Consider the following 16,551-nt stretch of genomic DNA (forward strand, 5'->3'; position numbering starts at 1 on the left):
TAAATAAATAAATAAACACTCGCTCTCATTTATCCTATCCACTCTATCTATCCACCATATCTATCTATCTGCCTATCTATCTAATCCATTCTATCATATTTATCCTATCCACTCCATTAGCTACTATACTTGCCTATCTATCTATCTATCTATCTATCTATCTATCTATCTATCTATCTATCTATCTAATCCATTCTATCATGTTTTTTTTATCTATTCTATCCATCTATCAATCAATCAATCATGTTTTTATCTAGTCTATCTGTCTATCTATCTAATTTTTTTTATCTATTTATCTCTCTCTCTATTTTTCTATGGCATCTACTGACCATATGTATGTATCTATTCATATAATCTATATATATGTATAATATCTATTTATTTATCCAAAGATAAACCCATACCATATGTACATGACCAATACTGGGGCCTAATATCACGTACACAGCATTGCCTAGGCTGCCTACCATGGCCAGTGAAGGGTTAAGTCCCCAATACATCTGCATCTCTTTGAGCAAATAAGTGGAACGTTTAATAATTTCAACACGTGTTGAAATACGGACGCAATCTAATGAACAACTTCAAGTGAGACTCCTTTCAAAATCTAAGATAAACCCTCCAGGCTGTAAAACAAAATCTCACTAAGGGGGAAAGGGGAGAGGGGGGGAGAGTGCTGCCATTACCCAATAAAGGAAATGTAATCACACAGTAAATCAGCTTTTTTTTTTTTTTTTCGTCCACCACTAAAGCAATGTTTTTGGCTTTGTAAGTGTCAAGCCTTGAATGTTTTAGATGAGGCAACATTTTGTTCCCTTAACCAGGTGTGTATCAGCTTATGTAGAAAACATCCAGCTCAAGAAAAAATAAAATAGCAATCTCTTTCCCTGAGTTTCACAGCAGGATATTGTATTCACTTATGTATATAATGTATAAGTGTGTGTGCGTCTGAATTAGGGAAATTAGACTGCGCTCCGGCCAAATAAAAATTTAACAGAGGTAGCAATAGAAAGCCCAAGTGGAAAAACCTAATTCACTGGTGTATACGTACCTGCAGCTTTACCATCACCCTAGTTCCCATTTACAATGCTATGTAGAGTAGGTAAGGCGTACGGGATACATTTAGATTAAAAGAAGGAAAAAAAAAAAAAAAAAAAAAAAAGCCCATCTACTGCCCTTTAGAAAAGAAATTCCTTTAAGACGATGCTGTGGCTGAATTTATTCAGAGACATCTATCAATAGCTGCTCCCCAGGAATAACTATATACAAACCCTGCACACACATATATGCCTTTTCTTTACCATGAGACCATTCAGACCATAATTCAAAACACAACTTCCAAACCCGCATGAAAAATATCTCCTGGAATCGCAACCCTGTGATTAGACACGCCGAATCCTATACTTATATATAAAATATAACAAAAAAAAGCCAGAGAGCCAAAGGCGAAGCTGAAGGTTTGTAAAATGAATCAAAATAAAAAAAAATGTAAAAAAAAATAAAACATAAAATATTGAGAGAATGAAGAATATAATATGCAAGTCTAGGTGGTTGCATCTATTGATGCAACAGAGTTATTTCTTATATATTTTATATGTGTGAATAGTATAATACATAACATCATAAACTTGTATTCATGAATTAAGTCTGATAAGATGCATAAAGGCAATGAAGACATTGCAATAAATTAGTCATGCTTTAGTGATTTTTAGATTTGTATAATTACGTGAAAAAAAAAAAAGTACAACTTAAGTAAGTCAAAAATATGAGCCCTATCTGGACACTGAGCTGTTCCTTCAGGACAGGAAGGGTTAAATTGGTTTACGTTTACCTATGCCCTGGTCTTGAGCTCTAGTTGATCCCAGGCCAGAGGCACTAGCAGCTGCATGCTTTATTTACAATCCCTTTGGCAGACTTACAACTGCCCCGAGCTATAACATAGTGTACCTAATGTTCAAACTGGCAGGTAATCTCATGTCAAACATACTTCTTTGATTTAAAGTGATCAATAGATTCTTGTAAAGTGGTAATTTCTCTGATGTTTCCACCTTGCTTTTCAGTACAGGTGAATCACACACACACTCACACAAAAAAGCTATACACCAATATAATGTATCGACTAAAGGGGAAAAAAAAATCCTGCACTCTCCTAATAATCACTGCTGTACAGCCATCTGAATATATATACACACTGTATACACACACGGGTTTTTCCGGTGAACGGTGATTTCGGATCAATACCCCGTGTAATACAATTATCTGCAATGATCTGGTTGTATTGAAAAAGAATTTGCAGTAGACCTCTAGGGGGTTTATCTAGAATCAAGTATCTGGCCGGGCTGTGAATAGGGAAGTGGAAAATGAAGGTGCTGACATTGTCTGTCTATAACATTCCCAATGACTTCATTAATATTTGACTAGAGGACGTCTAAACCTTTTCGCCTTGCGCTTTTTTTTTTTTCTCCTATCTTTTTTTTACATGTGAACTATTTCCTATGGGTCTGCAGTGTAAGGTTTATTTAGCATCTTAACACAGGTGTATTAAGAAGTAGCGATAAAAAAAAAAATTATGTATAAGGATGATAGATTTATTTATTTTTTTTATTTTTTTTATTTCACTGATTGACATGTATCAGGAATATATGGCAGCGTATTAGCAGTCCTTAGATAGTTCTATAGGAATACACTGTATATATGTGGTATATAGAGTGCAGTCATCCTTCATAGACCATAGGTAAGGAGAGGCGTCAGGGAAGAGAATGGCAGTCATGTGACAGGCGCAGAGACAGGGCTGACAGTGGAGGTGTGCGGCAGGATCTCATTGTGGGATTTCATTTCACAGCAGATCCAAGGTGTGACAGGCGGGGAGACTTATTTACCTTGGATTAACAACTTCTCGTGACGACAGAGAAACGTGCAATGTGATGGCAGATAGTAGAAAACTATAGTAGCCGTATACTGTGCCGCCATCGCTTTGTGGTTTTCTCCACACGAGTGAAAAGTGTTTGAATTCAAACAAATGTTCAGCGATTGTTCCTTTCCCGCATGTCTTCAGGAAGACAATTATGAGAAATCATCCTACTGTCTATACAGTCACTGTGTATGCGCTCACGTGAGCAAATATACAGCTTATAATCGTACTTTTTTTCACTTATTATTATTATTATTATTATTATTATTATTATTATGCATATTCAGAAAATGACAAAGTGTCTTCATCTCATAGGAAGATGGGTCATTCTATGGAACACTGTGAAGGGTTCTTACTATACGTATATAAGTCTTTTTATATATCCATATACAGCACTGTAATTGTGATTGTGAATAAAAGATGGCACAAAGCAAAACATGCAGTATGGAAAGGTTTATTTGGGTGTCTAGCAAGAAAAGGTCAGTCTTTAATTTATATATGACTATTAGTATAACCTATAGAGGGAGATAGATAGAAATGGATAATTCAACTGAAAAAGAGAAGCATGGATAAATATATAATAGATAGATAGATAGATAGATAGATAGATAGATAGATAGATAGATGATAGATAGATAAGATAGATAGGACATAGATAGATAGATAATGGATACATGGATAGATAGATAGATAGATAGATAGATAGATAGATAGATACAAAGATAATAGATAGATAGATAGATAGATAGATAGATAGATGATAGATAGATAGATGATAGATAGATAGATAGATAGATAGATAGATAGATAGATAGATAGATATAAAGGACATAGATAGATAGATAATGGATACATGGATAGATAGATAGATAGATGATAGATACAAAGATAATAGATAGATAGGAGATAGATAGATAGATAGATAGATAGGAGATAGATGCAAAGATAATAGATAGGTAGATAGATAGATAGATAGATAGATAGATAGATAGATAGATAGATAGATAGATAGAAAGATAATAGATAGATAGATAGATAGATAGATAGATAGATAGATAGATAGATAGATAGATAGATAGATAGATAGATATCCATGCCATCCATGTACACATATGATATTACTATAATACAGTATTTTGGAAAAGAAGGACTTCGCCCCCAGAAATGCCAATAAGGCTGTGCAGCTAATAGTCCATAGAGCAATGCAGTTACATTTGTCACTCATTTGTTTCCTTGGTTCATCCCTTGCTGAGTTAAGCTACATTCACACATGACAGATTTGCCTCAAAAACCTCTGTGACTGTCCTATTCATATGAATGGGGCTGGTAGTAGTCTATGCACATACTGCAAACACAGCTCCTTTTCAGACAAATTGAATGAATTTTCAGCTGCAAATACACTTTCTGTAATGATTCCATCACATGTGAACGTACTCTTAAAACGAAGAAGAAGGTTTACTTGCGGTCTTAGGAAAAACCACAGATAAGAAACAGATTGTGATACTAGAAGGAGCTGTGCCAAATAACAACCTCAGCTCGGCTGCGTGTGTAATAATACAGCCATTTCTGGTGTCTGGGTGCCTTCTATTTTTACTCTAAGTGAAGTGCACCACTTATTTATTGGCTGCAGGAGAGGAGGGCTTCATAGTGTGTGCATGTCTCCCATGCATCACGTCTAGATAACATACACAGGAGTCCGTGTGCGTGCGTGTGCTTCATATGCAGCATTTGTCAATGGCTGCTGCTAATAACAGAATACAGCCTCCATCACCCTCAGCCAGTCAGGCTCATATATAATGGGAATCGCACTTGAGCGACAGCCAGGGCACTGAGATCTGCTAACTCCCCACTTTATGATAAAACAAAAGGAAGATCAATCTCCAAGGGAGCTTGCATGTGTTTTTCCACTTTCTTCTTCTTTTTCTTCTTCTAGAACCAAAACTATTTTGATTCCGCTCAATTGTTTTAGTCACTTCTGGCAAACGGTAAAATAATGATGATAAACAGTTATGAATGCGGCAAAAAATAAATAAATAGGGAGGCCGTGAATCACTCTGTAACAGGATCTGCGTGTTGAACGTTTGTCTGGTGATCTCACGTCTGAAACCGCAAATCCCAGCGTAAAATAATGAAACAAACAAACACATAAAATAAATAAATAAAATAGAAACCCTTAGATTGCCAGAATATAATAGATTGGATATATACAAAGAGGGAAAGTAACTAGGGGGCTAATAATTAGCTTGATTAATATAAGACTAAATCTAAACTGTGAATTTTTTTCCAAATTTTCAGTATATGTCACATCTGGGCCAGAGCGTGCAGCACAGTAGAAGCTGATAAGGACAATAGGATTGTATCCAGGAGGCATCTGAGGTCATCAGGGCTGGGATATGAAGTGTGCACACGTGAACGTTTTGCATAGACGTTTTAGCTGATGTGCCCGACATTTCCTGCGCCCTCCAGCCATGTTACCTGTTTCCCTGTACAGCTTATGCACGTCTTGTAGCTCCACGCCGAGGTCCTTTATCTCGGCTTTGAGTGCACCGTTTTCCTTCTCCTTTTGATTCATTTTTTTCTCCGCGTCCTGGATTCTCTCTTCCAGTTTCTTGACCACACTGTCAAGGTGCTCTGCCTCCGCCGCCTTTTCTTTGATACCTTTCCTTGCCTGCAGGAGATCGGCTTCCGATTTTCGCAGAAGGTCATCTCTTTTGCTTATTGCCTGTAAAGATGAAAGGTACAAAAAAAATGAAACTAACGCTACTGATAGTAAAATCGCACACAGGCGAGCACATGTATATGTGTAAAGCACAGAAGGAAAAAAAAAATCCTTATTTCTGTTACATATATTAGAAGAAAGATCAACTATAATCAAGTGAAGGGAACAAACTAAAGGATTTGTGCTGAACACATAATTTTATGCTTTTATAGCATATGTATATACACAGAAGCAAGGCATAAATACAGCGATACACATATGCCAGCAGCATCTGTATACTTGTGTATGTGTTTATTCTGGACAGTAGCTGGAAAGTAAAGCATACTGTATTGGCGAAGACCACACGCATAAAGGACATATAAATCTATATGCAGATAACCCCCCTGACTCGGATAGATATGGCTCATATACTGGAGCACACACAGCGTTCTCATACTGTACTATATTTTGAGCTCGGAATTGTTCCCCTGGGGCTGCGGTGGGTTGAGGAATTGTTTATTCATTTCAGCATGTACTCACAGGTGCCTCGGTGGATGCAGCCAGTCCACTATTCTTTATGGAAGCATGCCAGGCTGTGTGGACGGACCTGAGCAAATAAACAAGCTTTCCCTGCAGAAACAGTCCCTAAGATAAACTCTAGGAGGCCAAGTTAATATATTAAAAGATCATTAAATGTGCTGATTTATGGGAGCTATATTTACACCAACATGCAGAACTGCTTTAAAGGGGTGGCCAGAAAAAAACGGTCTGCATTTTCTCCCAAAAACAGCTACATTGTAATCTATGGGTTGTGCCTGTTATTGCGGCTCCATTCACTATGGAAGTCAGGGTTGAAGTGTGGACTGTGATTAACACAATGTGGCAGATGAAAAATCCATAGGATCATTGTGAGTGGCAAATGACTGTCTGAATTTGGCTGATAATTTCATTCGCTCCAGAAATGGGGGCTGATCACTTTCTGGCAGATATTAGCCCGCTGTAAGCAGTTACGGACTAACATTCACATATAAGGAATAAATAATAGCTGGAACGGCAAAAAAGCAAGAATTTCAGGGGATCTTTACGTCATGTGAATGGTCAGGATAAGGGTAGGTTAAGTACTGTCTTGACCCCTAGAAGTTATACAAATCCCCAATATACACTTATTATGGGAAATGCTTATAAAGTGCTTTTTCCCTGCACTTACTACTGCAATCAAGGCTTCACTTCCTGGATAACATAGTGATGTAACTTCCTGGATAACATGGTGATGTCACTTCCTGGATAACATGGTGATGTCACTTCCTGGATAAAATGGTGATGTCACGCCCCAACTCCCAGAGCTGTGCGGGCTGTGGCTGCTGGAGAGGATGATGGCAGAGGGATGCTCAGTGTCCCTCCAGTGCCCTGTGTCCCCCTGCCATCATCCTCCCCAGCAGCCACAGCCCGCGCAGCTCGGGGAGTTGGGTCGTGACATCACCATGTTATCCAGGAAGTGACATCACCATGTTATCCAGGAAGTGACATCACCATGTTATCCAGGAAGTGAAGCCTTGTTGCAGTAGTAAGTGAAGAGGAAAAAGCACTTTATAAGCATTTCCTGTAATAAGTGTATATTGGGCATTTGTATAACTTTTGGGGGGGGGCAATACAATACTTAAATAAAAATTTTCACCGGACTTCTCCTTTAACGCAATGTGGATACACTGCAGATTTTCTGCAACTGATCAGCAAAGGTTTTAAAAAACATTACTTTTCCTTTGGTGCAGAACTGGCTACAGATTTTCTGCAACTAATCTAATGCAGAGCCACCTTGTGTAATACAGGACTAAAATGCTGCAGATCTGTGTGTGAATTTTACCAACTAGCTTCAATGAGGAAGTCAAAACTAGCAACTGCAACTAGAGATGATCGCAACTCAAGCATGCTTCGGTCCAATCGTTCGGCATTTGAATATTTGTGGCTGAAAATGTGGATGCAGCTCTTTGAATTCTGGGAAAACATGGAAACAGGCTGTTTGCATCCATGTTTTCTGTACTCCCCAGGGCTGCATCCAACTTCTTCATCCGCCAGTAATCAAACACCAAACGATCGGACTCGTGCATGCTTGAGTTGCACTTACCTCTACCTAGGGCTGGGCGATATGGGCAAAAAATAAAATCTCGATTTTTTAAAATTTTTTGACGATTCTCGATTTAAATCTCGATTTTTTTCCTTTTTTGCTAAATAAACAGAACATTTTCTCCCTGCAGCATCAGATACTATTTTAATATTTTAGACAACAACTGTATTGATTTCCAGTGTAACAGAGGCCCCATATAGTATAGGAAATCATGTTTGTGCCTCCATCTACGTAGGGTGTAGTAGTGGAGGTATAGTGGATAGGGGGTGTAGGAGTGGAGGTATAGTGGATAGGGGGTGTAGGAGTGGAGGTATAGTGGATAGGGGGTGTAGGAGTGGAGGTATAGTGGATAGGGGGTGTAGGAGTGGAGGTATAGTGGATAGGGGGTGTAGGAGTGGAGGTATAGTGGATAGGGGGTGTAGGAGTGGAGGTATAGTGGATAAGGGGTGTAGTAGTACAGGTATAGATGAGGGGTGACTGGGGTAAAACTGAAGGGGACTGGGGTGACACTAAAGGGGACTGGGGTGACACTAAAGGGGACTGGGGTGACACTAAAGGGGACTGGGGTGACACTAAAGGGGACACTAAAGGGGACTGGGATGACACTAAAGGGGACTGGGGTGACACTAAAGGGGACTGGGGTGACACTAAAGGGGACTGGGGTGACACTAAAGGGGACTGGGGTGACACTGGGGGACTGGAGGGACAATGGGGGACACTAAAGGGGACTGGGGGGACACTGAGGGGACTGGGGGGACACTGAGGGGACGGGGGGGACACTGAGGGGACTGGGGGGAACACTGAGGGGACTGGGGGGAACACTGAGGGGACTGGGGGGAACACTGAGGGGACTGGGGTGACACTAAAGGGGACTGGGGTGACACTAAAGGGGACTGGGGTGTCACTGGGGGACTGGAGGGACAATGGGGGACACTAAAGGGGACTGGGGTGACACTAAAGGGGACTGGGGTGACACTAAAGGGGCCTGGGGTGACACTAAAGGGGACTGGGGTGACACTAAAGGGGACTGGGGTGACACTGGGGGACTGGAGGAACAATGGGGGACACTAAAGGGGACTGGGGGGGACACTGAGGGGACAATGAGGGGACTGGGGGGGACACACTGAAGGGGACTGGGGGGGACACTGAAGGGGACTGGGGGGGGACACACTGAAGGGGACGGGGGGGACACTGAGGGAACAATGAGGGGATGGGGGGGACACTGAAGGGGACTGGGGGGGACACTGAAGGGGACTGGGGGGGGACACTGAAGGGGACTGGGGGGGGGGACACTGAAGGGGACTGGGGGGGGGACACTGAGGGAACAATGAGGGGATTGGGGGACACTGAGGGGACTGGGGGGGGACACTGAGGGAACAGGGGGGACACTGAAGGGGACTGGGGGGGGGACACTGAAGGGGACTGGGGGGGGACACTGAAGGGGACTGGGGGTGACACTGAGGGAACAATGAGGGGATTGGGGGGACACTGAGGGGACTGGGGGGGGGACACCGAGGGAACAATGAGGGGAAGGGGGGGACACTGAAGGGGACTGGGGGGGACAATGAAGGGGACTGGGGGGGGGACACTGAAGGGGACTGGGGGGGGACAATGAAGGGGACTGGGGGGGACACTGAAGGGGACTGGGGGGGACACTGAGGGAACAATGAGGGGACGGGGGGGACACTGAAGGGGACTGGGGGGGGACACTGAAGGGGACTGGGGGGGACACTGAAGGGGACTGGGGGTGACACTGAGGGAACAATGAGGGGATTGGGGGGACACTGAGGGGACTGGGGGGGGACACTGAGGGAACAATGAGGGGACGGGGGGGACACTGAAGGGGACTGGGGGGGGACACTGAAGGGGACTGGGGGGGGACACTGAGGGAACAATGAGGGGACGGGGGGGACACTGAAGGGGACTGGGGGGGGGGACACTGAAGGGGACTGGGGGGGGACACTGAGGGAACAATGAGGGGATTGGGGGGACACTGAGGGGACTGGGGGGGGGACACTGAGGGAACAATGAGGGGACGGGGGGACACTGAAGGGGACTGGGGGGGACAATGAAGGGGACTGGGGGGGGACACTGAAGGGGACTGGGGGGGGACAATGAAGGGGACTGGGGGGGACACTGAAGGGGACTGGGGGGGGGACACTGAGGGAACAATGAGGGGATTGGGGGGACACTGAGGGGACTGGGGGGGGACAATGAAGGGGACTGGGGGGGGACACTGAAGGGGACTGGGGGGGACACTGAGGGAACAATGAGGGGATTGGGGGGACACTGAGGGGACTGGGGGGTGACTGGTGCAGCTGGAGGTGATTGGAGCAGGAGGGCACATACATCTCCTCCTCCTCTCACCATCACACACACGCTCCCCTCCCGGCCAGATATGGAGGTCCCGGGTCTGTGGAGGAGGAGGCCGCAGGGACTACAGTAGGTGGTGATCGCATAGCTGCGGGTCACGGAGCTATACAGCGGGAACGGGGGTCTGCACCGAGCCCCCCGATCCCGCTGTATAGCTCCAGGACGAGCAGCGCCGCGATCACCACCTACTGTAGTCCCTGCGGCCTCCTCCTCCACAGACCCGGGACCTCCATATCTGGCCGGGAGGAGAGCAGGACGCTCAGTGGAGGGGGCGGGGGCAGATCAGCGGCGGCACTGTCAGTGGCTGGAGGCCGCCGGCACTGCACCGCCCCTCTCCAGCATCTTCTCCCCGCTCACCCACACCGCCCCTCCACAGCTCTCCCGCCGGCCCGCACCGCAACCCCCCTTCTCTCAGCTTCTCCCCGGCACCGCAGCCCGAAATGATTTTTTGTGAAAATCGAATTTACGATTTTCACAAAAAATCAAATCGATTTCAACGTTCTGGACGATTAATCGAATTAATTCGATTAATCGCCCAGCCCTACCTCTACCTGAAACACATCTCTTAAGTCTTTCAGTCCCACGTGAATATACTCTTAAGGCTGTGTTCCTACATTGTAGTGAACACACATGACCGAAACTAGACCGCCCATGCATTTACCAATGCTGCTACTATTGAATGCAAGGGGGAAGTGTTTTGGACCAATGTATTCACCACAATGTGGGTACGCAGTCTTAGGGTTTCTTCAAGAAGCAGTTCACAAAAAATTATTATTGGCCCCCCCCCGGTAAGCGCTGGCACGTATACTCACTGCAGCTGATCGTTGTCCCGCGGTGCGGCTTCGTTACGGTCCCGTGGTGCCATTTAAATCCAATGCGCACTCACTTCTGCCTCTGCTGTGACTCCTTTTTCTGTGTCCTGTGATTGAATGCCGGAAGTAACGTGCTTCCATAGAGAATACATTGAAGCATGTGAGTCCCGACGTACAATCACAGGAGACAGAAGAGGAGTCACAGCAGAGGCGGAAGTGAGCGTGCGGTGGATTTGAACGGCACCGATCAGCTGCGGTGAGTATACGTGCCAGCGCCTACCAGGGGGGCCAATAATAATTTTTTGTGAACTGTTCCTTTCACATTAATGTCAATATATGATGCAAATCTGCAACATTTTGGTCCTGTGTGAACATACCCTTTGCCTAGGAAACAAAAGGAAAGCATAAGTCTGCAACACTTTCTGAAACCTTTTGAATAAGACCATCAGAGCTCTAAGTTCTCTTAATCCTCTTAGTTTCAGCTGGGGACCAACTCGGGGGGGGGGGGGGGGGGGGGGGCAACATTAAACTTATGCAGTCTCTCTTTAGCAGTAGCAGCCAGAGACCGCTGGAATCTGAGGTCGGGGTTGGGGAGAGGAAGACAACCTGGATGCCTCCCATATACCTACAAGACTTATGTTGTGTTTCACACTAGATCACTTGCAGTAAGGGGGGTCAAATGATATAACAGATAACTGTTGTTTTTAGATTTATTTTTTTTTGCATTTATTATCACTTTAGTTTCACGCATACCCTTTAATTACAAAAAATAAATTGCAAAAAGCTATAGAGTGAGCCAAAAAAAAACAAAAAAAAAAAAAACAGAAAAAGTCATTAACAAGAAGATAAAAATCCACAGCAACTACATGATTCCAGCTTGCTTCAGTAATTACTCAGACATTTTTTTCTCCTTCTTCTTCTACTTGCCATGTTGAATACCGAACAAGTAAAAATTTCATTTTAGGAATCGCTCAAAATGTTTTCTTTTTAATTCTTTTCTCCGGGCTGTAATTAGTTTAATCTGGTTTGCTTTATTGTAATATTTCATTGGCGTAGGTTTCAAATCAATTAATATTTTGTACTCATCATGACTGACTGGTATTTATTGGCGTGTTGCCACACCTTGGTTCTCTATCACATTCAATCATGGCTCTTTTAATCTGAATATTTAGTACTCTTTCATGTCTTAATTACAGCAAATTGCACACAGTTGGCACCATTTCTTGAAATTAATCCCAGAGTACTTTGTTTCTGTCAAGCAGTCAAAGCCCCGGAGAATAATAGTAAATGTTATTGCAGATCTAAATTTAAACGACTGTCTATGTATTTAACACAAGCCTTTAATTATTCGTGAAATTCGTTTTTTTCGGTTCAAATGTTAAACATCCTTCATTGAAGAAGTTAAATTGCTGGCGACGGCAAATATAATAAATATATATTTGCTTCGGGAGTAAAACATTAACGCGTTCGGCTTTGCCGCTGTCCCGTCTCTATTATTACAATTATCATTATTGTTGTTATCATTGGTGCGATGCTTTAACATGCACTTATGGTTATTCGGGTCAAATATGCATTGGAAAGTCTGTTGTTATAGTCGTATACTAGGAAATGTCATTACAACCACGATATAACAAACAGATAGGTTATAGGATTTACTTGGTTGGGTGTTATAGGTTTGGCTATGTCCGTGTGAGCCAAAATATTTATTTAAAAATTAATCAAATTCATATTTTCAGAACTGATCTGGATTTCCTCACATCTAAACCCATAAATTAGTAGAAAATTTAATCAAAAGGGAAAGAAAAGGCTTGGACAAGGCTTTCAGGGGTTCTTGAGTCTATATTCTTGGCAGAGGGGTAGCTGCAAATGTATGGTCATTCCTCTATTATATGAATGGAAGGTATTGAAAGAGCAGAGAATGCTCAAAGTTCTCCAAAGAGCTATTGAATCCATAACCACTCATGATGTGTCGACACGACCTATGACTGCAGCAACCAATCGGTGGCATCAACAGTGACAATACGTCATTGTTTTGGCCAGTGGCTGGTTAACACAGTCAGATTGATAGGTCATCGCTGAAAATGGATGAACAGAGACTGGTAGGAGACCTGGGTTGGGAAGCTGAAACCGCCTTATGTGCTATTTTATAAAAGTTTGTTTCATTTTTCTTGATTTTTATTAGCAGATATTTAAAGAGCACACACACATGACAGGGATGGAAAGCTTTAAGGGTTCTTTCCATCTCATATTGTTATGCTCTATCCATAGGTATGGGCCTCACGGCCGGAGTCGCTATCAGAACAGTAGTGGAATACGTTGCCTAGAGGAGTACCGCGTTCAACCATCACCTATGGATAGGGGATAACACCCCGATATAGTAATACCCCTTTAAGGGCCTGTCTCAAAAAGTCTTTCTTCTAAAAAGAAGCTATCTTGTTTTACTAAACTCCAGTGTTCAGTAAGCAATTCCCACAATGGAAATTTGCATGGATGCTTTGGGTCTCTATTCTGAACCATAGGAAGGTCCTATTATGTCTATATGCTCCAATATGGTAAAAGAGTACCACACTCCCTTGCAGGATAAATGAAGTTATGTTTATTCCAGAATCAACATCAGACAAAGTGAAACAGACATATCTAAATGGAGGCGACTGCTTCTGGTCCTGTAAACGGCATAGATCTGGCTATGGCAGTGCTGTGGAACAGGTGGTTATTAGGGGTGCTGGGTGCCTGCCGATCAGCAAATGATAATTTATTGATCATTTTTAATCCTAGAAAACCCCTTTAATACTATAACAGTGCGCCTAATGACAATAACAAAGTGAAGCTTCAACCACCAAAATCTTAGGCTATACATTGGTACACAAAAGGTTGCGATCAGGGCTGAAGCCAGAGCGGACATGACCTCCAGGGGGTCAGCACTCCCAAGCTGCATGTTGTCCTTCCCCCACAAGACTTTATACATGTTTTCTACATTTCTTATGACCTACTTTTTTTACTTCTTTCATGTAAATTCTGTGCAGGGAGACGGGCAAGTGAAAAAAAAAAAAGTAGACAGGTAGCATTGAGAGAAATTTCATGGAAACCACTTATAAATACAATTCCCTTCTCTAACTTTTAGCAGCGCAGAGTTGAAGCCAGAGATTCTGGGCAGTGACATACAAATAAGAACGGAGTGACTCACCTTTAGCCTCCATCCACTTTCCCACTATCCCATGAGCATATGCCTGCAGCTTAAACATAACTTTTTAAATCCACAGCTTGAGCACCATGTGAACCCTGACTAAATACAATTCCTGTGCAAACCAGCTGTCACAAGCAGAAGCCTCTGCTCTTTTTTTTCTTGTTCTACGCCAATGATTAAGAATCATCGGAAGAAACCTACTTTTTTTTTTTTTTTAGCAATTAAAACCAGATAGTGATACATATCCTAGTATAGATTTATCCTAGTAAAGAGTATAGATTTTTTTTTTATTATTATATATTCTCTATATGATTATGGAGCAGCTATCTTGTCTGAGCTGCTGTTAACAGCATTTAGAGAACTACTTTACAGCTACATGAACCATAGGGGCCAGTAGATCTGGCTTATTGACTTCTATGGGAGAATGTTGTGGACATGCTCTGTGACCTATGCAGAGATTACTGTGGAGGGTGGGGAGAAGAGGAGCAGTAAGCATCACCTATTTTGCAAATGGTAGATCCTGTTATCCAGATATGGGTGTTGTCTTTCATTGTAGCCCTGTGATGTGACAATATTAAGATGGCTGCTGAGAAGTGAATAGTAGGGTTCAGATTTCTCAGTCAAAATGGATTTACCCGTAACAAGTTTTAGGAAAATGAAAGCTGAGCTGTGACTGGCTGCTATAAGCAAATCAATTTTTATCAGATTGATAAATCTAGGCCTAGGCATCAGCCAGACTGAAAAGATTTTAGGATTTTATCAAAAAAAATTTTTTAAATCACCTTTAAACGGAGAAGTCTGTCCACAAGCATTTGATATAAACAATGCTAACTCACCTCTCCCCGTACCTCTCCAGCGATTGATCATGGCTCCAGGACCTCTGCTGGGCCCTGGGATCCTTTGCTCAGCTAATGTCATGACCCGGCTAATGGACAAGCCACTCGGGCAGTCAGCGATTGGGGCAGGACGCTGCTGCAGTCACTGATTAACTGAGCGGACTGTTCATCAGCCTGAACAGGCATTTTTTCGCTGAGTCATGGAGTCACCACAACTCGGGGAGAAATGCCTTCCGACGGGGTCCCTGAGATCAGTTAGGCGGAAAGTGAAGCAGCCAGCTCAGTGATCGCCCACATTCTCCCACACCGTCCTTTTACTGTCTTTACTATTAAATTCAATGGACTTTTCAATTATATACACAACCAAAGGGCAATCAGTCCATCTGAACTAGAATAATTTACCAACAGCCTTCATTGCACTGACGGGCACCCACACCGCAAAATGACTGACATCATTTTAAAAATTAATAAACGGAAAAGAAAAAATGTGAACGTAGCCATAAAGTGCCACTGTTGTTAGAACTTCAACAGTAGATGTGATATAAAGCAAGTTTGCAATTTACATTCATAATTTTTTTTTAGTTATCAAGGGAAACACACAACTTGCTGTGTTTAGTTCCAGTCATCTGAGCGCTCACAGAGAGAAGGCAGTCATGTGATTGATGGACACATTGAGCTGTGACTCTCTGTACTGGATGGGACTTCATGTGCTTAGTCTCTTTTTTTTTTTTTTTTAACCAACACAAGACTAAAAAGCTTCAGGAGACCGGACCTGGATACAGGTAAGTATAGCTGTTATATGGCTGCCTTTAGGAGACTAGACCTATAAACAATTAAGTATAGCTGTTACATAGCAGCCTTCAGTAGACCGGACCTGGATACAAGAAAGTATAGCATTGTTTGCATGATAACAAAAAAATTAATAAAGTAAACTGCAAACTTGCTTTATATCACATCTAGGCTATGTTCACACAACGTATATCTTCGTAAAACCACGGCCGTTGTACAACAGCCGTGATTATTACGTAAATTTACGTGCCATTGCTGCTTATGGGATCCCTAACGGCGCCGCAAACAACTGACATGCTGCTGCACGCTCCACAATGTGCAGTGGTGCGCCCGCATCGGAACGCTGCGGCTGCAAAGGTCATCCGGCCAGTACTGCAGTACCGGCCGGGATGATCTTTTCAGAGACTGGCCGTTCCGTGACCCGGCCGGGTCATGGAACGGCTGGTCTCTTAGTGTGTGCACATAGCCTACTCCTGTTTTAGATTTTGAAAGTTATAATGACAGGTACACTTTAACACCCAGACTCCAACCGATTAAAACGTTTGACATCATGTAATTTTTTTTTTTTAAATAAATGACAGTACCACACTATAACAGACCATACCCATATTAGTGCATATCCCTGCCATACAGGAGGGGGGTCCACCTCTACTGCCTATAGCAGCTACAATACTGCAGGGCTCAATGCAACCAAGTAATAGCACATTAATCCTGCACTGTCTGCTAGTGAAGAAATGTGCTGCCACCACCACCACGGGTTTCCACTGCCAGACCTGAGGAAATCAGCTGATCCACAGGACAGATCTGCTAACAAGCATAAATGTACTTT

At 43.0% G+C, this 16,551-nt stretch overlaps 1 protein-coding gene across 4 annotated transcripts in view; it reads right to left on the minus strand.

The window, feature by feature from the left end:
- The window catches only part of LOC138783143 (polyamine-modulated factor 1-binding protein 1-like), a 279,398-nt gene that overhangs the window by 189,926 nt on the left and 72,921 nt on the right, over positions 1–16,551 (minus strand). For all 4 annotated transcript variants that reach the window (XM_069957440.1, XM_069957441.1, XM_069957443.1 and 1 more), the window contains exon 12: positions 5,384–5,630. In XM_069957440.1, the coding sequence (XP_069813541.1) occupies positions 5,384–5,630 (247 nt within the window). The remainder of the gene's footprint in view (positions 1–5,383; positions 5,631–16,551) is intronic.

This window comes from Dendropsophus ebraccatus, chromosome 2, assembly GCF_027789765.1.
Source record: "Dendropsophus ebraccatus isolate aDenEbr1 chromosome 2, aDenEbr1.pat, whole genome shotgun sequence".
Lineage (NCBI taxonomy): Eukaryota > Metazoa > Chordata > Amphibia > Anura > Hylidae > Dendropsophus > Dendropsophus ebraccatus.